Here is a 25,931-nt window from a genome sequence, read left to right as displayed (position 1 = left end):
ACGCCAAGCGCCGTCTGGAAACCCTGGGGATCCATAAGACGCCTGGGGTGGAACCACCTAATCGGTTCCTCCTCCCTACAGCGGGGGATTGGTCTCCGAAAGTCAAGCCTCAATAGGAAGTGGTCCGACCATGACAGGGGCAAGATCTCACTACCCCTCAGACCAAGATCACAACTCCACTGCTCCGAGAGAAATACGAGGTCGAGTGTGTGGCCTGCTGAGTGAGTCGGACCCTGGATTACTTGGGTCAAGCCCATGGCTGTCATGGAAGCCATGAACTCCTGTGCTCCATCAGAGCGTTCGCCGAGCGAAGGCAAATTGAAGTCCCCCAGTACCATAAGTCTGGGGAACTCAACCGCCAGCTTGGCTATTGACTCGAGGAGCAAGGGGAGGGCTGTTGCCACGCTATTGGGAGGCAGGTACATTAACAACAAGCCCACTTGACCCGCAAGGTCCATCTTCACCAGCAAGGACTCACACCCAACAAGCTCCGGAGCAGGGATCCTACGAGGAGCTAAGGACTGTCGGATAACAATGGCTACTCCCCCGCCCCTTCTTTGGGGTCGCGGTTGATGAAGCACCTGAAAACCCTCTGGGCACATCTCTGTGAGGGGGACGCCTCCCTCCGGGCCCTTATGATTTATGATGATTTATTATTTATACCTTTGTTGCTTGTACGCACACTGAGAGCTTATAAACCGGAGTTAAATGCCTTGTGTGTCCAGTCACACTTGACCAATAACGAATATTCTATTCTATTCTATTTTCCACCATTCCTCCTTTATTGCAGAATCAGCTGCTGGGAGTAGTTTGCCATCACTTGTCATTCAAGGTGTATTCCAGAACCATCTTCTTCCCAACAGCTTTGGATTTAAGCCAAGTGTCCTGGGTTCACCTTTTGCGACCTTCTGACAAGCAAAAGTCAATGCAGAAGCCAGATTCACTTAACAACTATCTTACTAACTTAACAATTGCAGTGATTCACTTAACAACAGTGGCAAGAAAGGTCATAAAATGGGGAAAATTCACTTAACACATGTAACAACATAAATGCCAGACTCAATTGTGATCATAAATCGAGAACTACCTGTAATCCTTTTCCAGTGGTCTCAATTCGTCTCACAGGACTTTTGGGCCAGTGTGTTGGTTTGAATTGGTGTCTGTGCCCCCCTCCCCATCTTCTGCCTTCCTGGGACACCATCAAGTTTTAACTCCCTTAGGAAGCCCAAGATGATGGTAGAGGGAAGAAAGGAGGTAGGGAAGAGGAGAGAGGGAGAAGGAAGGGTGGCTGTGAAATAGGGCATAATATGATGTATGGAAAGCGGAAGAGCAAATGATAGCAGTTGTGGATTGATGCTAAGAAGAATTGATATAATATTGGATAAGACAAAACAGTGTCTGTTAAGATGTAATGGTATACTTGTGGTTACATATGGAAATAAAAAAACCTTTACAAAAAAGGAAGTTGAAGACGATTTCCCTGGCAAAATTGTCACCAGTTTTGGCCGAAGGCCGATCTGTGTTACCACCTCCCCTGGTTGAAATGTGGTGCCCCTTCTCCCCCACATGGAACCGCAATAGCAATAGCAGTAGACTTATATACCGCTTCATAGGGCTTTCAGCCCTCTCTAAGCAGTTTACAGAGAGTCAGCATATTGCCCCCAACAATCTGGGTCCTCATTTTACCCACCTCAGAAGGATGGAAGGCTGAGTCAACCCTGAGCCGGTGGGATTTGAACCGCTGAACTGCTGATCTAGCAGTAGCTTGCAGTGCTGCATTTAACCACTGCGCCACCTTGGCTCACCATCTCCAATTTATGAAGACTTTTTTCAGACAGTGATTTTGTTGCTCCAAAATGCGGCTTGGTTGCCTTCCTGTGAGTCATTCTTTTTCTGCCAAAAAAAAGACGATTTTCTTATTGCTCAAACCGTGTTATTTTGCTGCTGGGGAACATTTTCTGTAGTGAGTGCAGTTGGGTCTTATCCAGCCGATCTTCCCCCAATCTGGTTTCCTGCAGATGGGACATCTGCAGGGCTCCACTCCGAGGCATTCTGGCTGGGGATTATGGGGGGTGAAGTCCAGCAGGCCCAAAAGGCACCATCTTGGTGAAACAGCAAATTTGCTGTCTGAAGATAGAAAAACAGGTCGTCCCCCCGCTACACATTAAATGTTATTTAGGCACTATGGAAGCATAGGCCTTTGTAAATCAGTAACGGAAGCAGTTTGGAATATTTGAATTTTAAATAGAGTGAGGCACCAAGAATCTCTTCTGTTATCTCTGATTCAACCTTTGTTGGATCAGGAGGGAAGTGGGTCGGTGTTGCTCTGCAAATGGTAAAATATTGCCAGAATATTTTTTTTCCCTTACAAAGCCAGTACAGTACAGGTAGTCCTCAACTTGTGACTATTCATTTAGCAACTGTTACAACAGCACTGAAAAATGTGACCGGTCCTTGCATTGCCGCATCCCTAGGATCATGTGATCAAAATTTGGACACATGACAACTAGCAGGTATTTACAATGGTTGCAGCATCCCAGCAACATGGGAATGCCGTTTGCAACCTTCAGACAAGCTCAGGGGGGGAAACTGGATTCACTTAACAACTGTGATGAAAAAGATCATAAAATTGGGCACAACTCACTTAATAACTGCTTTGCTTAGCAGCAGGAATTCTGGCCATATAAGTTGAGGACTCCCTGTATGGTGGTTAGAATTGGAAAGGTGATCTAGGCCAGATTCAGAGTCCACTTCAGCCTGGGGTCTCGGTTGCAGTGGGGGAGGAGAAGGGAGGAACGGGGGTCCTCAGAGAAAGGGGGGGGGGGATAAAGCAGGGGTCTCCAACCTTGCCCACTTTAAGACTTGTGGACTTCAACTCCCAGAATTCCTTGGCCAGCTGGGAGAATTGCTGGCTGGGGAAATCTGGGAGTTGAAGTCCACAAGTCTTAAAGTGGGCAAGGTTGGAGACCCCTGGGATAAATCGTCCAGGAAAAAAGACTCTGAAGCTTCCGTCTCCTTTTTGATGGCCCTTTCAATCTAATCCAGAATTCTACCCCACGGGCAGTTTCCCTCCTACAGGTGGCCCTCCACTTACGACCACAATTCAACCCAAAATGTATGTTCCTAAGCGAGACATTCGTTGAGTTTTGCCCCCTTTTACAACCTTTCTTGCCACAATTGTTAAGTGAATCACTGCAGCTATTAAGTAACATGGTTGTTAAGTGAATCTGCCTTCCCCATTGACTTGGCTTGTCAAAAGGGGATCCAGTGATCCTCATCATAAATATGAGTCAGTGGCCAAGCATCTGAACGTTGCTCCAAGGCCATCGGGATGCTCATAGGTCACTCTTTTCAGTGCCATTGTAACTCTGAACGGTCGCTAAATGAAGTGTTGTAAGTTGAATGCCTGTATTTTATTATTGCAGAAATGATGGTGGATGGATTTCTATTTTTTTCTCGTGGTGGATTTGGCGGTTGCCTTAAGTGAATAAAGCCGCGATGAATTAACAAACGTCAGATGTGGCCCGTTGATCGATCTATTATCTCCCTTCTCTGCACTGGAGCCGATGCCAGTCCCCCCTCCCCTCCCCTCCTCACACGGCTTCTACTGGCACCTTGGGCAGAAGCAGGATCTTTCTAATGGAACAGTTGGAGGCCGTCAATATTCAGAAACGAATTCCTCTGGCACAGCCTGACGTGTGACCTCCCCCAGAGACAAACGGGCCCCCAGATCCTCTTCTGCTTTCTGCTCCCCGGATGCAAACGCCTGACTCTCCTCCAGATGGGCAAGGCAAAAAAATAGCCTCGATCTGAAAAATCCAAACACAGGGAGTCCTCGGCTTACGGCCACCATTGAGCTCAATATTTCTGTTGCTAAGTGAAAGATTTGTTAAATGAATTTGCCCCATTTTACCACCTTTCTTGCCACAGTTGTTAAGTGAATCACTGTAGTTGTTAAAGTAGTCAAATTGTTGTTAAGTGAATCACTGTAGTTGTTAAAGTAGTCAAATTGTTGTTAAGTGAATCTGGATTCCCCGTTGACTTGGCTTGTCAGAAAGTCGCAAAAGGGGATCATGTGACCCCGGGACACTGCGACCATCATAAACGTGAATCAGTTGCCAAATGCCAAACGTCTGGATTTTGATCACATGGTCATGAGCTGCTAGAACGGTCGTAAAAGAGAAAACTGGTCCTAAGTCACTTTGTTCAGTCACTAAATGAAGTCTTGTATGTCGAGGACTACCTGTAATCTTATTTTATGGCCCAAACTGTGCCATAATCGGACAATGCACCCACAATGGCATAATTGATGCAGGTTGAAAATCAGAAGATGGAGCCCGTCATCCTGACGTCATCTCCACCATCCGGCTTGCAAGCCTTCTGCAAGGTCCCCCCTGTGGTCCTCTCCATGACTGGCCAGCCAGCATTTTGCAGTCCTAGGGAGTCCTTGACTTATGGTCAAAAAATCGTGCCCAAAATTTTCATTGCTAAGCAAGACATTCTTTAGGTAAGTTTTGCCCCATTTTGCGACCTTTCTTGAAACCTCGGAATCCCGACTGAAATGTTCTTCTGAATGTCCCAAGTGGTTGGCAGTTGCCCAAGGCCACATAGTGGCTCTCAGGTGGAACTGCGTGTCCTGGCCTGAGATGTGTTTAATGGTCAACATGGCAGACCAAAGAGCCGCCTTCCTCTGCTCTTCGTCTCCTGTCCACTTAGGCCCCAATTCTAGTCTTAAAAATCCTCCACCTCAAATTCCCTGTGAAAAATCGCAGCATGTTTTGGATATTTTTTGGAGGAGAAATGCTTGAAAAGGCCCTGGGATTTGTCTCCTGATTTTCGTGGCTGGACTTCCACTGTGGCTGGCATTGAGCGAGGAGCCACGTCAAGACAGCCACCATGTTTGGTAGGAGGGAATGTTGGAGATTTGGTATTTTCAGTCAAATTTCATGGCTAAATTTATTCAAGCCTCGTGGGAAAAGGGATGTTCCAGTCCCAGAGGGGGATTATTCAAGAAGTAACCAGCCTAATTCCCCGTGACTTTGAGAAGATGTCCCAGCAGTTTGGGATGACATTTTCTGGCATCTTTTGTCCTCTTGCCATCTAAAAGTCTTCCTGGCACAAAACTTTGCCAGCCAAATCATCATTTGCAGTAATACTAAAGTCAATTTATTTTAAAGAGGCAATTAAATGATAGGTCTTTATATCTAATGATGACACCTTCCGCTAATTGGGCAAATTTCTAATGTGTACATTTGTGCACCCAGTCGGAGGAGAACTGAAGAAAAGGGAGGGAAGGAAGGGAAGTGAGGGAGGGAGGAGATGGATGGGGAAGGAAAGAGGGAGGGAGAGGGAGGGAAGGAGGGAGGGAGGAGATGGATGGGTGGGAGAGTGGGAGGGAAGGAAGGAAGGAAAGAGAGGGGAGAGAGTGGGAGGGAGGAGATGGATGAGGAAGGAAAGAGGGAGGGAAAGGAAGCGAGGGAGTGAGAAGTAGTAGGGAAGGAAGGAGGGAGGGATGGATGGAAGGAAGGACGGAAAGAGAGAGGGATGAAGGAAAATCCGTCCTCCTAGCTGGGAGATATGCCAAGTAGATTACGCATGAAGGAAAATGCAATCCACCCTTTGCCTATTCAAAATGAATGGGGATTACCATATGTGAGGCAGAACTGAACTTCCATCCATTTGGCTGTGGGTGGGCACAGAGGGAAACCACCTCCCCTTCCCCTAAAGGGGAAACTTGCAAGACTTGAATTATTTAAAGTTTTATGCACCCTGTCTTGGTGTGAGGTTGAACTGGGAAACTGAAGGCACTTTGCATGATCTCTAACCAAGGAGATCCATGGGACTTCAAAAATCATCAACTGTGGTCAAACAAACCAGCTGGTCCTTGTGTACAGCTCAGAATTAAGACCTGTTATAAGTATTCATGGGAGCCTGAGCAGTTTATTTACAAATGAGCCTCTCTATTGTGTCTCTGTATGGTCTACTGTTCTGACTTTAGGCAGCCTTGAATGTGTCAGAGTTTGTTGCAAAAATCAAATCCAGAAAGCACACACAGATAACTGATTCAGCAGGATTGATTTAAATAGGTGAGGTCTCTCTCGCCATCCTCAGGCTGGTGTTTTCGGCTTAAAGTGTGATTGGAGCTGCCGTCTTTCTATAAATTATGGGGCGGGGGGAGTGCTGGTGTTGTTTCAGTAAGTGGATTGATTGGATGTGTGGCTGTATCATGATTGGTAGATTGGTGCTGATTGGTGCTGGCTGTGTGTCCATTGTTGTTTTGTGTTGTAATGGCCTGGGTGGTAGGTGGGGCTCGTTTGTTCACTAGAGCTGGTTTCGAGATGTCTGGTAGGTGGAAGGTATCATCACGTTTATTCATGTTTAATTTATTGCATTGTATGTGAGTAATTAGTGGGGTGTTTGATTGGTAAGTATGGTAGGACCGGGAATGTGGCCTGGAGTCCCCTCCACTGAATGCAGAAGCAGAAATGGAAGGGGGCCCAGACTCACCTCCCAGCCTGGTGTGAATGGAATATATGACCTGCCAGGAAGAAGGGGGTCCGTGTGAGAGGGGGAGGGGTCTACGGGGATAGGGGGAAGTCGGAGCATCCCGGTCATGATTGGGAGGGGCAGATATGGCGGGAGCTGTAGGGCTAGCCATTATCGGGGAACAAGGACTCCCTACATTACAGCGATTGCTTGTTCCAGCCCCTCAGGCTCAACTCAAAGATCTGGTGTCAGATGAGTACAGGGCCCTGGTCTCAGGTTGTTGTTGCTAAATGCCAGGTCAGTTGTGAACAAAGCTCCCCTCGTCCGGTCGGTTAAATATTGGACGAGGAGGCAGACCTGGCATGTATAACCGAAACCTGGCTGGGCCAAGAGGAGGGTGTTCCCCTCTCAGAAATGTGCCCAGATGGGTTTCAGGTGCTCCACCAACCACGACACTAAGCGAGGGGTGGGGGAGTAGCAGTTATCGTCCGAATGTTGTTAGTTCCTCGCAGGATCCCTGCCCCAGAGATTGTGGGGTGCAAGTCTCTCCTCTTGAAGTTGGACATAAGGGTTCAATTGGGCTTGCTGTTGACATACCTGCCACCCAGCTGCGTCACGACAGCCCTGCCTGTGCTACGAGAGGCAGTAGCCGGGTTGGTGGTGGAGTTCCCCAGACTTATAGTATTGGGGGACTTTAATCTGCCGTCTCTCGGTGAATGCTCAGATGGGGCACAGGAGTTCATGGCTTCCATGACAACCATGGACCTGACCCAGGTAGTTCAGGGTCTGACTCATGGGGCGGGACACACGCTTGACCTTGTATCTCTCTCGGGACAGTGGAGACGTGATCTTGATTTAAAGGGAATAGAGACCTTGCCCTTGTCATGGTCAGATCACTCCTTGCTGAGGCTTGACTTCAGAACACTACCCCCCCCACTGCAGGGAGGCGGAGCCGATTAGGTGGTTCCGCCCCAGGCGCCTGATGGACCCTGAGGGGTTTCAGAGGGAGCTTGGAGAGATACCTGACTCCCTTGTCCGCAATCTGGCCGAGTCTTTGGTCGCTGCCTGGAATAGTAAGAGCCAAGGTGGCGCAGTGGTTAAATGCAGCACTGCAGGCTACTTCAGCTGACTGCAGTTCTGCAGTTCAGCTGTTCAAATCTCACCGGCTCAGGGTTGACTCAGCCTTCCATCCTTCCGAGGTGGGTAAAATGAGGACCCGGATTGTTGTTGGGGGCAATATGCTCACTCTGTAAACCGCTTAGAGAGGGCTGAAAGCCCTATGAAGCGGTATATAAGTCTAACTGCTATTGCTAACTGCTATTGCCTGGAATAGTGCGGCGGCTGGAGCATTGGATTGGATTGCGCCTTTGAGGCCCCTCTGCGGCGGCAGCTCCAGGAGGGCACCCTGGTTTACCAAGGAACTCCGGGAGATGAAGCGCCAAAAGAGATGCCTAGAGCGACGTTGGAGGGCTAGTAACTCTGAGTCTGATCGATCACTACTAAGGGCCTTTATTAGGACCTATCTAGTGGCGATATGGGCGGCAAAATGTGCACATTTTTCTGCTCTTATTGCGTCAGCGGAATCTTGCCCAGCCGCATTATTTAGGGTGACCCGCTCCCTCCTGAAAGGTGAGGAGGTGGGGGAACCCTTGCAGGGAAGAGCTGAGGAGTTTGTTCAGTTTCTGTCAGATAAAATCACTCCGATTCGGACAGACCTGGACTCCGTTTGGGCAATGCCAGCCAAGATGCCGAGGGCTAATCTTAATCAGATTTTTTGGGATGAGTTTGAATTAGTCATCCCAGAGGAAGTGGACAAGGCCATGGGAGCGATGAGTGCCTCCACTTGTTTATTAGACCCGTGCCCCTCCTGGCTGGTTTCAACCAGCAGAGAAGTGACACGAGGCTGGCTCCAGACGATTACCAACGAATCTTTGCAGGAGGGGTTTTTCCCGCAACCATTAAAGGAAGCTGTGGTGAGACCCCTCCTCAAGAAGCCTTCCCTGTACCCAGCTGTTTTGAAAAACTATCGTCCCATCTCCAACCTTCCTTTTTTAGGGAAGGTTGTTGAGAAGGTGGTGACGCTTCAACTCTGACAGACCTTGAAAGAAACAGATTATCTAGACTCCTGTCAGTCTGGTTGAAGGCCCGGTTACAGCACGGAAACTGCTTTGGTCGCCCTGACCGATGATCTCTGGCGGGCTAGGGATAGAGGACATTCTTCTATCCTGGTGCTTCTTGACCTCTCAGCGGCCTTCGATACCATCGACCATGGTATCCTTCTGCGACGCCTGGGGGAGATGGGAGTGAGAGGCACCGTATTACGGTGGTTCTCCTCTTACCTCTCTGACAGGTTGCAGTCGGTGTTGGTCGGGGGGCAGAGGTCGACCCCTAGGCCCCTCGAGTGTGGTGTGCCACAGGGTTCGGTCCTGTCCCCCCTCCTATTCAACATCTACATGAAGCCGCTGGATGAGATCATGCAACAGCAAGGGGTAAGTATCATCAATATGCTGATGATACTCAATTATATCTTTCTGCTCCTTGCCAGCTCAGTGAAGCGGTGGACATAATGTGCCGATGTCTGGAGGCTGTTAGGGTCTGGATAGGGGCGAACAAACTTGTGCTCAACTCGATAAGACTGAGTGGCTTTGGATGTTGCCCCCAAAGGACTGTCTGGACAGTTCATCCTTAACCCTGGGGGGAGAAAATTTATGCCCCTCAGAGAGGGCTCGAAATGTGGGAGTCCTCCTGGATTCACAGCTGAAATTGGAACATCATCTGTCGCCTGTGACCAGGGGGGCCTTTGCCCAAGTTCGCCTGGTGCACCAATTGCGGCCCTATTTGGATCAGGATGCACTTCTAACTGTCACTCATGCCCTTGTCACCTCGAGGCTGGATTATTGTAATGCGCTCTACATGGCGCTACCCTTGAAAAGCGTTCGAAGACTGCAGTTAGTTCAGAATGTGGCCGCGTGGGTGATAGCGGGTGTGCCGAGGTACACCCACGTTACACCTATCCTCCGTGAGCTGCACTGGCTGCCTATTGCTCTCCAGATTCAATTCAAGTTGTTGGTTATCACCTTTAAAGCCCTACATGGCTTAGGGCGAGGATACCTTCGAGACCTCCTGCTGACACATACCTCCCAGCGACCAGTAAGATCCCATACATTGGGCCTCCTTCAGGTGCCGTCGGCCATACAATGTCGGCTGGCGGGCCCTCGGAGGAGAGCCTTCTTGGTGGCTGCTCCGACTCTTTGGAACCAGCTCCCTCCGGAAATCTGGACCAGGGAAGTCGTAAAAACTTGTCTGTTCCGGCAGGCCTGGGGCTGTTGACCTCACTATTGCGGTCCGGCCCCGACTAGAATTGGATTTATGATGGATGATTGCTGTTTTAAATTGTATTGCTATTATGTTTTTTATATTCTGTTGTAAGCCGCCCGGAGTCCTTTGGGATTGGGCGGCATATAAAAGTTCTAAATAAATAAATAAAATAAAATAAATGTTGTAGGAGTGTTTCTCTATTTTAATAGCTTCCATAATTATTCTCTTGTTGAAGTATTCAGTTTTGGAGATTAACCTGGTTCCTTCAAAATTAATTTCATGTCCTGCAGCTTTAAGGTGCTGGAAAAGGGAGGATGTCAGGTGCGACTTCATTTAATAATTAGGAAAGAAACCACTCAACTCAATTTGTTTGAAATTAAGTGTACTTTTACTAATTAGAAACGAACAGTAGCGAAGCTAAGCTGAATCTGGTTAATTAGGCGCAAAAGCAAAGAATATCATGTATAATTCAATCCCCTCCCCTTGGCACCCCAGTCCATAGTCCAATGATAATTCACCCAACTGTCAGGTGGGAGATATCTTCAAAAAACATCACCAGGATGGAATGCTGGACAGTTAACCTTGGCGGGAATCTCCCTTCCTCCACATGCACAGTAAGATGGTCAGGCAGCGTCTAGAATCTTCCTCCGGCACATAATGATGCCCACCCTAAATACCATGCCCCCCTCCCCATTTCAATGGTAGCCGAAGCAGCAGCAAAGCAGAGGCTGACATCCGGCCCTCCTCCAGAAAAGGGCGGCCAGACCTGCAGGAACGAAAAGAACACAAAGAAACTGACAGACAACAACACATGGAAGAGAGAAAGGCTAAGGGAGAAAAACAAAAGAAAGGGAAATTAGGAAACTGTCCAACAATCAGGGCTTGTCAGGATAGGCAGAGTAGAACTTGCGGAGCAGACGAGGCGCTCGAACATGGGAACCATCAACCCATTCAGTGTGAGACGGGGGAAAATGCTTCCAAGCCACCAAGTACTGGACACGGTTTCGCCGCCTACGAGAGTCCAGAATCTCACGGATCTCGAAATGTTGCTCTCCTTCTATCAAAAGCGGGGCAGGTGGAGGAGGGAGAGGTGTTCTCAAAGAAGAAGTGAGGAGAGACTTCAGGAGATTAACATGAAAAACAGGGTAAACCCAGTTGAGATGCTTAGGCAATTGGAGCTGGATGGAAACAGGGTTGATGATCTTGACAATGGGAAACGGGCCAACATATTTGGGGCCCAATTTCTTTGACTTCTGGGGTGTTTGAAGAAATCTAGTGGATAAATAAACTTGATCACCAACTTTGTACTCATAGGGCTTAGTCCGTTTCTTATCAGCCTGTTTCTTATGAGTGCGGTGCGCAGCATCTAGAGTCTGGAGAGCCAAAGGCCAAACGTCTTGAAGGTGATCACTCCACTCGGACAGTGAAGACACTTGTGGTTGCTCGCAAGGAATTTCAGGAATGGGTACAAAATCTTGGCCGTACACAACACGAAAAGGGGTAAAGCCAGTACTGCTGTGCAAGGAATTGTTGTAAGCCACCTCAGCGTGAGGCAACAATTCCACCCAATCATCTTGCTGGTAGTTGATGAAACAACGTAAATATTGTTCCAGTACAGAATTAGTCCTCTCACAAGCCCCATTAGTCTGAGGGTGGTGGGAGGAGTTTAACCCCTGGGCAGAGCCAATCTGCTTCAGAAACTCTTTCCAGAATAGGGAGGTGAACTGAACACCCCTGTCCGAAATGATGCAGTCGGGCACTCCATGTAAGCGATATATGTGAGAGATGAACATCTTAGCGAGAGATTTGGCTGAAGGGATCTTGGAGCAAAGGATGAAATGGACTTGCTTAGAGAATAAGTCCGTAACAACCCAGATGACTGTGTGTCCTTGACTCTCTGGAAGTTCAACAATGAAATCCATGGAGATCTCCTTCCAAGGGGCCACTGGGCGAGCCACCGCCTGGAGTAACCCCTGGGGCTTACCAGCGGCACAAATGGGACAACTAGCAACATAAGCCTCAATGTCCTTTTTGAATGAGGGCCACAAAAATTGTCTCTTGACGAGGTGTAGAGTCTTGACGAATCCAAAGTGTCCAGCCATCCGGGAGTCATGAGCCCGTTGAAGAATCATGGCTCTAATGGACACAGGAACGTATAACTTTGCTCCAATCCAAGGCAATCCATCCTTCATAGTGCATTCATTCATATGTTGCTGGAACCACTCATCCTCAGTAAGGGCCTTTTTTATGTTAGAAAGAAAGTCCTCAGTGACTTCCACCTTAGAAGTTGCTTGACTTCTAGTAACAACAGGAGCAGCGAGGCTCTTTGTGGGAATGACAGGCTGGACAACACTGAGCTTTGAACAGTTGTACTGAGGGAGCCTGGACAAAGCATCAACCATAAAGTTTTTCCCTCCTGGAATGTACTTCAAGGTAAAATTGAATCTATTGAAATGCTGAGCCCAGCGCATTTGCTTAGGAGAAAGTTTTCTGGGGGTTCTCAATGCTTTCAAGTTTTTATGGTCAGTCCACACTTCGAAAGGGTGTTTGGCGCCCTCCAGAAAATGGCACCACGTGGATAAAGCCCAGCGAACAGCAAAAGCCTCTTTCTCCCAAATGACCCAATGTCTCTCTGTGTAGGTCAGTTTGCGAGAGGTGTAAGCGCAGGGTTGTAATTTACCTTGGCTATTAGCTTGAAGTAGTACAGCTCCCACTGCCACATCACTGGCGTCAGCTTGGACCACAAAAGGTGCGTCCATGTCCGGGTGTTTGAGGACTGGTTCCTCCGCAAAGAGGCGTTTCAACTTCTCGAAAGCAGCTTGACAGTCCATAGTCCAATCCAGCGGTTTGCTAGGTTTAGGCTTGGCCCCTCCTTTTGACTTAAGGAGGTTAGTTATAGGGAGAGCTATCTCAGCAAAGGAGGGAATAAATTGACGATAGAAGTTAGCAAAACCCAAGAATTTCTGCAATTGCTTACGTGTACGTGGGGCCTCCCACCCGGTGACCACTCTGACCTTAGCAGGGTCCATTTCAATTCCCTTGTGGGATATGCAATAGCCCAGGTAATCAACTTTCTTCTGATGAAATTCACACTTGGTCAATTTGGCGTAGAGTTCCGCTGCCCAGAGTTTTTTCAGAACTGTGCGAACAAGCTTCACGTGTTCTTCACGTGTTTCCGTGTAAATAAGGATATCGTCCAAATAGTCCATTACGCCTTTGTAAAGATGATCATGTAAAACCTCATTAATTAACTGCATGAAGACTGCTGGCGCCCCCTGGAGGCCAAATGGCATTACTCGAAATTGGAAACAACCAAGGGGGCAGTTGAAAGCACTTTTCCATTCATCCCCCTCTTTAATTCTGACTCTATAGTATGCTTCCCTTAGGTCCAATTTAGTGAAAATCCGGCCCTTCCCCAGTTGGGCCAGCATGTCCTTCATCAGTGGTAAGGGGTACAGGTTCTGAGCTGAGATGCAGTTTAAGTTTTCGAAATTCACACATAATCTAAAGGAGCCATTCTTTCTTTTCCCTGAACAATACTGGAGCTGCTACCTTGGGCCTCGCTGGCTCAATGAAGCCCCATTCCAAGTTTTTATCAATGAATTTCCTCATTTCCTCCATCTCCCTAGGGGTCATTGAATATATTTGGGGCTTTGGAAGCTTTACTCCAGGTAAAATATGAATGGTGCAATCAGTGGGTCTGTGAGGGGGCAATTTATCAGAAGGTTTTTCACTAAAAACATCCTTGAGGTCCCAATATTCCCTTGGTATTCGTTCCTCCCCCTCAATCTTTTCCTGCCCCCTGGCTGCCAGTGGGGGGGTAGTAGTATCAGAGGCTGGAGCTTCATGTTTTCCTTCTGGGGGTGTGGATGTTCGAATCTGCAACCACCCCTCCCTCCAGTTTATGTGTGGGTTCCATCTACGGAGCCAGGGGAGTCCCAAAATAAGGGGCCGGTCCATGCCAGGTGCAACAATAAAAGTTATTAATTCTTGGTGGGTACCCATCCACATCTCGATGGGTTCATTGGAAAAATGAGCAGGACCGCCCCTCGCAATAGAGCCATCTATTTGGCAAAAAGCAATAGGGATTTTTAAAGTCTTTAGTTTCAAGCCCAGCTTCTCAACCATTTCGGGGCTTATCATGCAACGGAAACACCCAGAATCTAATAGAGCCAGTAGTTTTTCTGTTGCGCCAGAAGAGGGCACTCTAAGCTCAATTGGGATAAGCATAGGGCCGGAGCAGGAACTTACCCAGCGATGAGAATCCTCATCATCAGATTCGTCAGAAGAGCTGGGGCTTCTGTCTCCCTCCTCCTCTGGCTCGAAGCGTCAAGAAGCATTGTCAGCAGCGAAGGCGGCCTCCTTCCTCTTGCTTGAAGCCTTCTCAGGTTTCCTCTCCCTCCGGGGTGTGTGTGTGTGGAGCGGGTTGGGTCAGTTTGACACGGCAATTCACAGCACAATGCCCCTCCTTTCCACAGCGGAAACAAGCAGATGGCCTGGCTTTGCCTGCAAAACCTCCCCTGCCCTCACTTCTTGGGCGGGGTTTTTTAGGGGGTGCTGGGGGTGTGTGTGTTTCAACTTCTCCCTCTTCCATGCAGCGAAGCCTGATTAAGTCTAACTCAGTGTCTGCAGTGTTCTCATACCAAGCTTCTAAACGACGGGGAAGGTGTCTGTTTATGCATTGCTGGTAAACATCTTTATCCAAGCCATCAGCAAATCGATCCAGCAAGGCCTCTTCCGACCACCCCCTCATATAGGCCGACAGCTCCTGGAATTCCTGCACATAGTCAGGCACAGTTTTCTTTCCCTGTTTAAGGGCCGTAAATTTTAGCCTAGCGCGACGCTCGGTCAAAGGGTCGTTGAACCTCCTCCTCATGGCTGCCATAAATTCATCAAAATTCCTCAGGAGAGGGGAATTGCTATTATGTAGTCTGACCATCCAGTCGGCTGCTTTCTTCTCCAAGGCCATTAATACCATCCTCACTTTAGATTCATCTGTCTCTAAATCAGGCCCATATATTTCCATATAATTCCAGACCTGAATAATAAACAACCCAAGACCTCTGGGTTCTCCATCATACTTTACGCTTAAGGGTGGGACCTTAGCCATCCGACGTCGCCTGCCCCCCCCCTGCCCTCGGGATGTCTCTAGTCACCGGGGGGGGGGGAGGCTGGTTCTGGGTTTTCTTGCGCACATCCCCCTTCGGCCCCTCCAGTCTCCCTTAAGCTAGGCAGTGAGTACCTTTTCTCCAGTTCCTCTGTTGGTTCCCTTTCCACAGCTCTCTCGAATTCGGCGCTCACTCCATGCTTCTTCGAGGAGCCTCATGGCATGGGAAATTTTGTAGTCTTCCTCTCCAGAGCCACTCCAGTCAGCCGCTGGCTTTTTCTTTGGCCTCCTTTTTGTGACTCCAGCTTGTAATTCCTCAGGTTCCTCTTTCTGTCCCACACCCCAAGTCCATCTGGGACAGACGGCAGGTTCTTCCACTTTCAGTTCGGCTAGTCTTTCTGTTAGAGATGGTCCTGCCATTGCACCCAGGTCTTCCTCCTGGTTGCTTTCATGTAAAGACATTTTCTTTTCTTTCTGTGAGGGCACCCCCCCCCCCGGTATTTGTTCGCTCCGGGTTGGGTGCGAGGTCAGATTCAGCTTATTGTCAGGTGCGACTTCATTTAATAATTAGGAAAGAAACCACTCAACTCAATTTGTTTGAAATTAAGTGTACTATTACTAATTAGAAATGAACAGTAGCGAAGCGAAGCTGAATCTGGTTAATTAGGCGCGAAAGCAAAGAATATCATGTATAATTCAATCCCCTCCCCTTGGCACCCCAGTCCATAGTCCAATGATAATTCACCCAGCTGTCAGGTGGGAGATATCTTCAAAAAACATCACCAGGATGGAATGCTGGACAGTTAACCTTGGCGGGAATCTCCCTTCCTCCACATGCACAGTAAGATGGTCAGGCAGCGTCTAGAATCTTCCTCCAGCACATAATGATGCCCACCCTAAATACCATGCCCCCCTCCCCGTTTCAATGGCAGCCGAAGCAGCAGCAGTTTTTTCTTTTTTTCTTACTATGTTCTTGTGTTCTGCGATGCGTGCATTTATTCTCCTGTTCGTTTGTCCTATGTATGTTGCAGGGCAGATTTTGCATGGTATTTCATAGACTCCTTGGTTTTCTAGCTGGATTTTGTCTTTGGGGTTTCTTAAGATGTTGGCTATTTTTTTATCAGTGTTGAAGGCTGTCTTGATATTGTGTTTGTGGAGAATTTTGCTGGTTTTATCTGTTGTGCCTTTGATGTAAGGGAGGAGGGCGATACCGTTGTCCTGTTCTGTGTTTCGGTTCTTGGGGGAAGCCTCCCTTTGGATTAGGTTGGTAATTGTTTTTCTTTGCTCCCGCGGGTCACTGGGTCCTGGCGCCGTCACCCTTTCCTTTTCCTCCTTTCGCGTGCTCACTCCTCACCCCATGCTGGCGGCCGAGGGGAAGGAGTCTCTGGTGGCTGCAGCAGCAGCAGAAGCAGTGGCAGCGGCTGGAGTGCAAATCCGGGCAGGTGGCTCTGGCTCCCTTCCCTGAGCATGTCCCGTTGCTGCTGGCGCCGCGGCGGGAGGAGCGAGCAAGCCACCAACTGACCCCACACGTCCCATCACCGACACCAGCTCGGCAGGCGAAGGGGCGAACTCTCATTAGCAGCGGGGATGGTTAAATGTTACATCTGAAGATTGATGGGGTATTTTAGAATGCAATCAGCGCACTAACAACTAAACAGGCAGGCATGCCAAGTGGCACAGGACAGGCAAGAATTTACCAGGGGCTTTTTAATTAGGGGTGGAGGGAGATGGATCTCAATTCAGGATCGCATGAGGGAGTCCTGTTTTTTCAAGCAAGAATTCTCAAAGAACAGTTGCTGCCGCAAACGGAAAGCAGCTTTTAATGCCACGAATGTCACTATTTCCATCCGAGCTGCCACCACAATCCTTGCACGTGGGCGAGAAAGAGGAAGCGGGAAGAAATAAATAAATAAATAACCACCCTCCCAAGCAGCCAGAGCTTGCAAAGGGTGACGTTGCAATGAGGGTCGTACTCCTGACCCTCTAAAACTCTCGGGAAACTCCTTTGCAGCCACGGGGGTGGGGACCCCATCACAGGAGCAGCCCCACTGGCGGGAGAACAACGGGACAGCTGCAAAAAGGCACAAGGAGGGGGGGATTGACAGCAAGGGTCCGTCCCGCCGCTTGCCTTAAAGCTCTCACCTAGCCGAGCTCTGGGGTTGCGGCCGCTGCTTGCCATTCCCTCAACTTGGAGTACGGAGCACGTGCAAAACCCTGCCATGCAGGACTCCCCGCAAACCTCTTGCATTTCCCCCCCACCCCCCACTCGCTCCGTCTTACCAGATTTCGGGGGGTATCTGTAGAGGGAATTGGACAGGACATCCACCTCTTCCACTCCGGCGTTCTGCCGGATGGTGAGCGCTCACATGCTTCAGGCGCGGCGGCAGAGGGCATCTGGGGTTGCGGGGGGGGGCAGAGAGGAGGGGGGGTGTCAGCTTCCCAGTTCGCAGCAGACCTTTTCTAGCCGGCGCAAAGGACTTACCCGGACTTGCTTTGCTGAGCGGGGGCTTCAGTAGAAAGGAAAGCAACTTCAGAGCTACGGCTGGCGTCGGGCCGGCAAAGGCTTCCCACTGATGGCTACGCTTTGGAAACGCGGCTCTCCAATGCCAGGTCCACGCCAGGAGGTTCGGGGCTTCCCTCCAGGCCACCTGCACAGCCAGCAGCCGCATCCACAGGCTCCGTGGGGAAAGGCGGGCCATGGGAAAGGGGAGCAAGTGCATTCCACGCCTGCCCGCTCCAATCTCGCCTGCCCAGTTCCCAAACCCTCTCTTCGGAAAGAGTTCTCCTGCAGCCTCTGGCAAGGTGTCTTCCCCGCCCCGCTCGGGCCGAAAGCAAATAAAGCAAATAAAATATAAAATGCTGGTTTACCTTTTTCTGCTGCTTCTCTCCCAGGCTGGACCTGAGAGGAGATCCCTGACCTAGTTTTCCTGCTGCCCTCGTGGCACAGGGAAAACGGACGGTACTTTGTCCCTTCTGTCTCCCCGTTGCTCAGAACTGTTGGTGGCGGCAGGCATCCTAGAACCTGCCTGCTAGCAAAGGACCTTCCCGAAGTTGCTTTTCTCAGCAATGGGGAGACAGAAGGGACAAAATACCATCCGGCCGGGACGGGTATACAGGGCTGAGGGCGGGGCAGGCTTACTTCCTGGTCCAGTCACAAAAATCGGAACTTTTTAAGAACGCAGCGGGACGCGGGACAAATTGTGCAAAATCGTGACTGTCCCTCCAAAATCGGGATTTCTGGTCACCTTAAGTTGGGGAGAGCGAGGACAAATGAACATAGAGTAACAGAGTTGGAGGTCTTCTAGTCCAAACCCCTGATTGAGCAAAAGACCCTTTGCCAGTGATGCTTAACCTTTTTGTTGTTGGGTGCCAAAAATGCAAGGGCGCGCACGGAATAGCGCATGCATGTGCCAGCACCCATAATGCAAAGCGCCCCCCCATATTCACATGCATGCACAACCTCCACACACACACTCCCCCCCATGCTTGCCGCACAGGCCGTTTTCGCCCTCCCCAGGCTCCAAGAAAGCCTCCAGATAGTTTTCGAACTTCCTAAAGCCTGGGGAGGTTGCAAAGGGCCTCCCCAGCCCTCCAGAAGGCCAAAAATCAGCTGACTGGTTCACGCATGTGCACTGGAGCTAATGGCTTGTGTGCCGGCACATATGGCTCCGCGTGCCACAGGTGGCATAGCTTCACCATCACGGCCCTATGCCATTCCAGACAAATGGCTGTCCAGTCTCTTCTTAAAAACCTTCACTGATGAAGCACCTTCAAAAGACAAGTCGGTCCAAGGATTAATAATTCTCATTGTCAGGAAATTTCTCCCTAGTTCTAGGTTGGTTCTCTCCTTGATTAGTTTCCATCCATTGGTCAAGGACTTTATAGGCATCATGACATCATTATGCAAACAAATCCACATCTTTCCCTTCCCTTCCACAGGGACTCTAATCCCAGTTTTTCCTCCAGCTTTCGGTTTCTCCTTTGCAGATGAAAATGTGGTTTTTCTTAGCAATCTGGCAGCTGTTGTCATCTGCTACTGAGAAAGGAAAAGGAATTATGAGTGTCTCTGGGTGTGTGTTTGTATCTTCTGCTGTATGTGACATTCTTTTGTTTTTTATTTTTCATTTAATTAGCATCAATGCTTTTTTTAAAAAAATTTAAAAAGCAGATCTGGTTTTGTTGTGACCTCTCTTGGATTAAGAGTAAAATACAATGTAAGTGATTTGAAATTAATTAAGGAATTCAATAAGTGCTATATGTACATTCACATGACTTCTTCGCATCTTGGTTTTTTTTTTTTTTGTTTTATTAGACATTTATAGGCCGCCCTTTTCCCTGAGTGGACTCAGGGCGGCTTACAATCAAAAAGGAAAGGGGGTGTAGGACAATACAAAAAGAAATGTGCACAAAAATAAATTAAATAGTAAAACTCAACATTCACTCAACATTCGGGAGGGGCAAAAGTAACTTATCCCCAGGCCTGACGGGCTAGCCAGTTCTTGAGGGCTGTGCGGAAGGCCTGGACGGTGGTGAGGGTACGAATCTCCACGGGGAGATTGTTCCATAGTGTCGGAGCCGCAACAGAGAAGGCTCTCCTCCGAGTAGTCGCCAGTCGGCACTGACTGGCGGATGGAATACGGAGGAGGCCAACTCTATGCGATCTGATGGGACGCAGGGAGGTAATTGGCAGAAGGCGGTCTCTCAAATAGCCAGATCCACTACCATGGAGCGCTTTATAGGTGGTGAGTAGGACCTTGAAGTGCACCCGGAGATCGACAGGTAGCCAGTGCAGCTCACGGAGGATCGGTGTTATGTGGGCGAACCGTGGTGCGCCCACTATCACTCGCGCGGCCGCATTCTGGACTAGCTGAAGTCTCCGGATGCTCTTCAAGGGCAGCCCCATGTAGAGCACATTACAGTATTCCAGCCTGGAGATCACAAGGGCTCGAGTGACTGTTGTGAGGGCCTCCCGATTCAGGTAGGGCCGCAACTGGCGCACCAGGCGAACCTGGGCAAATGCCCCCCTGGTCACAGCTGAGAGATGGTGGTCAAAGGTCAGCTGTGGGTCCAGGAGGACTCCCAAGTTGCGGGCCCTTTCTGAGGGGTGTAAGTTTTGTCCCCCCAGCCTGAGTGATGGTATGTTGGTCAAATTTTTGGGAGGGAAACACAACAGCCACTCGGTCTTGTCTGGGTTGAGTATCAGCTTGTTTGCTCTCATCCAGTCTTTAACGGCTTCTAGACCCCGGTTCATCACATCCACCGCTTCATTGAGTTGGCACGGGGCGGACAGATACAACTGTGTATCGTCCGCATATTGGTGGTATTTTATCCCGTGCCTTCGGATGATCTCGCCCAGCGGTTTCATGTAAATGTTAAATAGTAGGGGGGATAGGACCGACCCCTGCGGCACCCCATAAGTTAGGGGCCTCAGGGACGATCTCTGCCCCCCCACCAACACCGACTGCGACCTGTCCGAGAGATAGGAGGAGAACCACTGCAAAACAGTGCCGCCCACCCCTATCTCCCGCAGTCGTCGCAGAAGGATACCATGGTCGATGGTATCGAAAGCCGCTGAGAGGTCCAGGAGAACTAGGATGGAAGCATGGCCTCCATCCCTAGCTCTCCAGAGATCATCGGTCAATGCGACCAAAGCGGTTTCTGTGCTGTAACCGGGTCTGAAGCCAGACTGGAAGGGGTCAAGTTAGTTAGCTTCCTCCAAGGTACGCTGAAGCTGGAGAGCCACCACCTTCTCAACAACCTTCCCTACAAAGAGGACGTTGGAGACTGGACGATAGTTATTAAGAACAGCTGGATCCAAGGACGGTTTCTTCAGGAGGGGCCTTACCACCGCTGTTTTGAGCGCGGTGGGAAAGTACCCCTCCCGAAGAGAGGCGGTAACAACCGCCTGGATCCAGCCTCGTGTCACCTCACTGCTGTTGGCGACCAGCCAGGAGGGACACGGGTCCAGTATGCAGGTGGAGGCACTCACAGCTCGCATAGCCTTGTCCACATCCCCAGAGGCAACTTCCTGAAACTCAACCCAGAGATGGTTTGCCAAGTCTTCTCCTTGTGTCTCGGCTGGGTCTACTGGGGTGGAGTCCAGGTCCGCTCGAAACCGGGCAACTTTGTCCGCCAAGAACTGGACATACTCCTCAGCCTTACCCTGTAGGGAGTCCCCCGTCTCCCTCCTATTTAGGAGGGAGCGGGTTATCCTAAACAGAGCGGCTGGGCGGGACTCGGCGGACGCTACCAAGGAGGCAATATATGTTCTTTTTGCTGTTCTTAAAGTCCGAATATACTCTTTGGTGCATGCTGTTAAAAGTGCCCGTTTCGACTCGGACCTATCGGACCTCCACGAGTGCTCTAGGCGTCTCCTCCGGCGCTTTACCTCCCGGAGCTCCTCAGTGAACCAAGGAGGCCTCCGGGGGCCGCTGACCCGGAGGGGCCGTAGCGGCGCAATCCGGTCTAGAGACTCCGAAGCTGCCGAGTGCCAGGCAGCGACGAGGGTCTCCGCCGAACTGTGGGCGAGGGTGTCAGGAATAACCCCAAGCTCCGTCTGGAACCTAACAGGATCCATCAGTCGCTTGGGGCGGAACCAGCTGATCGGTTCCTCCTCCCTACGGTGGGGGTTTGGCCTCCGGAAGTCTAGCCTCAGTAGGTAGTGGTCTGACCACGACAGGGGTATGATCTCATTACCCCTCAGACTAAGATCGTAACTCCACTGCTCCGAGAGGAATACGAGGTCGAGCGTGTGACCCGCTGAGTGAGTTGGGCCTCGGATTACTTGAGTCAAGCCCATGGCTGTCATGGAAGCCATGAACTCCTGCGCTCCATCAGAGTGTTCACCGAGCGAAGGCAAGTTGAAGTCCCCCAGAACTATAAGTCTAGGGAACTCAACTGCTAGCTCGGCTACTGACTCGAGGAGCGAGGGGAGGGCTGCTGCAACGCAGTTGGGAGGCAGGTACGTAAGCAGCAGACCCACTTGACCCTTGAGGTCCAGCTTCACCAGCAAGGACTCACACCTGACAAGCTCCGGAGCAGGGATCCTACGAGGTACTAAAGACTCCCGGACTACAATAGCCACACCGCCACCCCTTCCCTGGGCTCTCGGCTGGTGTAGCGCCTGAAATCCGGCTGGGCACATCTCAACGAGGGGGACTTCTCCCTCCGTGCCCAGCCATGTCTCAGTAATACATGCCAGGTCTGTGCCCTCATCAGTTATCAAGTCCCGGATGAGGGGGGCCTTATGAACAGCAGACCTGGCATTTAGCGACAGCAGCCTGAGACCAGGGTCCTGAGTACTCGCGCCATCTGACCTTGGAGTGGGACTCCTAGGGCCGGAAGGAGGGATCTCTATAACACAGCGAGCCCTCCTTCCCCGATGATGGCCTGCCCTAAAGTCCCCGCCATATCTGCCTCTCCCTGTTATGACCGCAATGCTCCGACCCTCTCCCGTGGATATAGCCCCCCCAACCACCCCGGTGGCCCCCGCATACCCCGCCAGGTCCTCCGAATCACTCATACCCAAGCTCTCACACAAACAGTCCTCACTGAAAAAGTTAAAACACCAATACAACTATATAATAATAAAAAGTGAGGTCATTCATATCATCTCAAACAATCCCATGCACTCAACATACCGATTAAAAGAAATATAGGAAGAAGTTGCGCAGGTTCACAGCATCTGTGTTAAGTTCGTAATAGTCCAAAGGTGCCTTCCACCTCTCCTGAGGAGGGTAGCACCTTAATGGGAGCTCCGCTAAGGAGACCAATATCGTCCAAGGGAGGGGAGGATGGGGGACAAGGTGGATCTGGGCAGCAGCTGTAACAGGGGGAGTCAAGGGGCTAACCATAGTGGAGAAAGTCTGATGGTTAAGTTCAATTCCAGCCATCCCCTTGATGTTATTTCCAGGTTAAGTCCTAGGGTGGGGAAAGAATATCTGTCTCTGATGGAAAAAGACAGGGGGGAGATGTTCTAATCACCAATCACGCTCTCCTTCAATTCCGTCCCCTCGAGCAGTTTCCTCCCTCACCAGTTCTCTTCTTTTGGTTACAACGTGAAGGCAGAGTAGGTCTAAATATCAGCAGCAGCAGCGAGAGCCGGAAGGCCAATCATGATGGTCAAAGGCCCAATATGCAGAAGTCAGTTCACAACAAGAGTCGTACCAATCGTACCAGCCCCCTTAGTAGTCTAAGCCCAAGGTTGAAAAAAGCTTCGTCCAAGGTGGAAGGAGGGGGGGGGGGGTGCCCCATTCAGCAGCTGGGCCCCGGCGTTCTCAAAGGGGCCTCAGCAAACCAGAGAGTTATCGGGCATCTCTGATGTAGACTGTGAGTTTACATAGAGTCATGGGGCTAGAAGGCCGCATAGAACCATAGGGATAGAAGGGACCTTGGAGGCCTTCTAGTCCAACCCCCTGCTCAAGGCAGGTGTCCTTATTCCATGCCGGACAAAGGGATGTCCAATCTTTTCTTGAAGACCTCCAGTGTTGGAGCACCCACAACTCTGGAAGGCAATTAATCATTCTCACTGTCAGAAAATTCCAGATGTAATGAGCTTCCATCCATTGCTTCTTCTTGTCCTGCCCTCAGATGCTTTGGAGAATAAGTTGACCCCCTCTTCTCTGTACCTCAAAAAGCAGAAGACAGCTACCATGTCACCCCCAGTCCTTCTCTTCAATAGGCTAGACATACCTAGTTCCCTTAACCATTCATTAGACTATTTGGCCTAAAGATAAAGGTTCCCCTTACACATATATACTAGTTGTTCCTGACTCTAGGGGGCGCTGCTCATCTCCGTTTCAAAGCTGAAGAACTAGCGCTGTCTGAAGACGTCTCCGTGATCATGTGGCCGGCATGACTCAACGCCAAAGGCGCATGGAATGCCGTGACCTTCCCATCAAAGGTGGTTCCTATTTTTTCTACTTGCATTTTTACATGCTTTCGAACTGCTAGATTGGCAGAAGCTGGGACAAGTAACAGGAGCTCACTCCATTCCGCGGCACTAGGGATTCGAACCGCCAAACTGCCGACCTTTCTGATCAACAAGCTCAATGTCTTAGCCACTAAGCCACTGCCTCCTTCTATTTGGCTTACAGCCCCATAATCATCTATGTTGCTCCATTTTTCATTCTTTCAAGGGCATCTTTTTTGTATTGTAAAGACCAGAACTAGAGGCAATATATAATAGTAGATATTTGTGTAACATGTACAGGTAGTCCTTGACTTCATTTAGTGACTGTTCAAAGTTACAATGGCACTGAAAAAAATGACTTATGATGGTTTTTCACAGTTACGACCTTTGCATCATCTCCATGACCATGTGATCAAAATTCAGACACTTGGCCAGTGGGTCCTTTTGGGGGCTGAGTAGGGAACAAATGGCTTTTGTATTCCTTCTTTTAGACCATCTCCTTACTCCTCTACAATTAGTCATATGGAGTTGCTACAAATCAGACCGATTTCAATCCAGCATTCAAAACTAGTTTCCAATTCGAGAGCAAATAGTGGCTTGACACATTCCAAGAAGTGAGTTATATGTAGGAACGCAAAAAGAAAGGCAGGTCAAAAGAGAGGGAACGTGTGAGTTTAGAGATGACCTGCAAGCTAGTTTTTGGCAGCCATGGCTTCATATTGTAGCCTGATCCACCTAAATGGGAAGGACAAGGACCCCAAATACAAATTAGGTCACTCAAAGCAGGTTTAGGCAGAACCAGAATGGTGTGCAAACATCTATGAAGGTTACATAAACGTACCCAGGTGATCTCTGTTCTGCACTGTACCTAAAAGACACTTTTTAAAAAAATAACATATATTTTTGTGACTTTATTACGGTACTTCCACAAAGATAAAGAGACGATTCAAAGTCAAGATAACCAAATTAGTATGCAGGGAGACTATTTTTAGCATTGAGTCACAGCTGTATACTGATTGCAAATTTGGTTATAGAACATCTTGATGAGGTTGCTCTCCAAGGCTTTGGAGATGGGTCAAAGCAGGTCAACAGGAGGGCAGTTCACAATTTCAAGATCACTCCTGTGAAGCCCAATCTCTGGGTTTTGGTGAAACGGTGGGTTTGTTGGAAATTCCTGCTGGAAAAGACGTTGGCGCACTAGGCAGAACTAAGTGTGCAACACTGGTCCTTCAAATGGATCTGTGCAGGTTCTTTGTCTAGTGGAAGTGCCCTTTGCTTTCGACTTGATGAGAAGACCTGGTCCACGTCAAGACTGGCCAGTTATGGTCCTTTTTGTTTCTCTGCTCTGCCTGTGTGTTTCCTTTCCCCCTGCAGGACTGTTAGTTAATTTGATTCTAATGTCTGCAATTATGTTTTTACAAATGTGCAGAGTGGCCCCTTGAGCAGAGCATGGAGTGAACAACTTGATGGACGACCAACAAGATAAGGAATGTGCCTCCGAAGACCAAGAAATAATTTTGATTAATGGGGTGAAAGAGGATGGTAAGGAATCTAATTGTAGCAATGAGTCTGCCATCGCTTCCTCCGTGTTCTTGCCCAAAGAACTCTAATTCTAAATGGGACAGGGCTTTTCTGCCATCTCCAAAGATTGTTGGGTGGGATAAGGATAACAATTCAAAGGTTTCTTTTTTAGTGATTTAATATTTCTGAGAGTCCAAAATTCTTCACATGCCTTCTGTCATCCTGCAACACTTCCAACATAATTTGGCAATGGAAAACATCAGCATCCTAACCGAAGCCCCAAATTAAAAAAAAATTGATATATTTTTTTAAGCAGCCAGAAACTTGCAAAATCATCCAAATCCTGGGCAATTTCAATGAAAAATTCAAACTCACATGTTAGAATTGAAATCATGTAAGACCGTGTTTCTCAACCTTGGAGACTTTAAGGTGGGTGAACTTCAACTCCCAGAATTCCCCAGCCAGCATGAAGTACACAGGTTTTAAAGCAGGCTGGCTGGGGGATTCTGGGAGCTGAAAGCCTCACATTCAATCATAGTAAGGTTGAGAAACACTGATTAAGATTTTGGAATCTCCTGAGATTTCACA

At 49.3% G+C, this 25,931-nt stretch overlaps 1 protein-coding gene across 1 annotated transcript in view; it reads left to right on the top strand.

Moving 5' to 3' along the window:
• NEXMIF (neurite extension and migration factor) overlaps window positions 1–25,931 on the top strand; it is a 404,259-nt gene that overhangs the window by 369,483 nt on the left and 8,845 nt on the right. The window contains exon 4 of the mRNA XM_087728264.1: window positions 25,252–25,364. Coding sequence (XP_087584390.1) covers window positions 25,289–25,364 — 76 coding nt within the window. The 5' untranslated portion in view covers window positions 25,252–25,288. The remainder of the gene's footprint in view (window positions 1–25,251; window positions 25,365–25,931) is intronic.

This window comes from Thamnophis sirtalis, unplaced genomic scaffold (assembly GCF_051295495.1).
Source record: "Thamnophis sirtalis isolate CommonGarterSnake01/CBP01778 unplaced genomic scaffold, rThaSir2_p1.2 scaffold_13, whole genome shotgun sequence".
NCBI classification, from domain to species: domain Eukaryota; kingdom Metazoa; phylum Chordata; class Lepidosauria; order Squamata; family Natricidae; genus Thamnophis; species Thamnophis sirtalis.
This window is presented reverse-complemented; position numbering and strand designations above follow the sequence as displayed.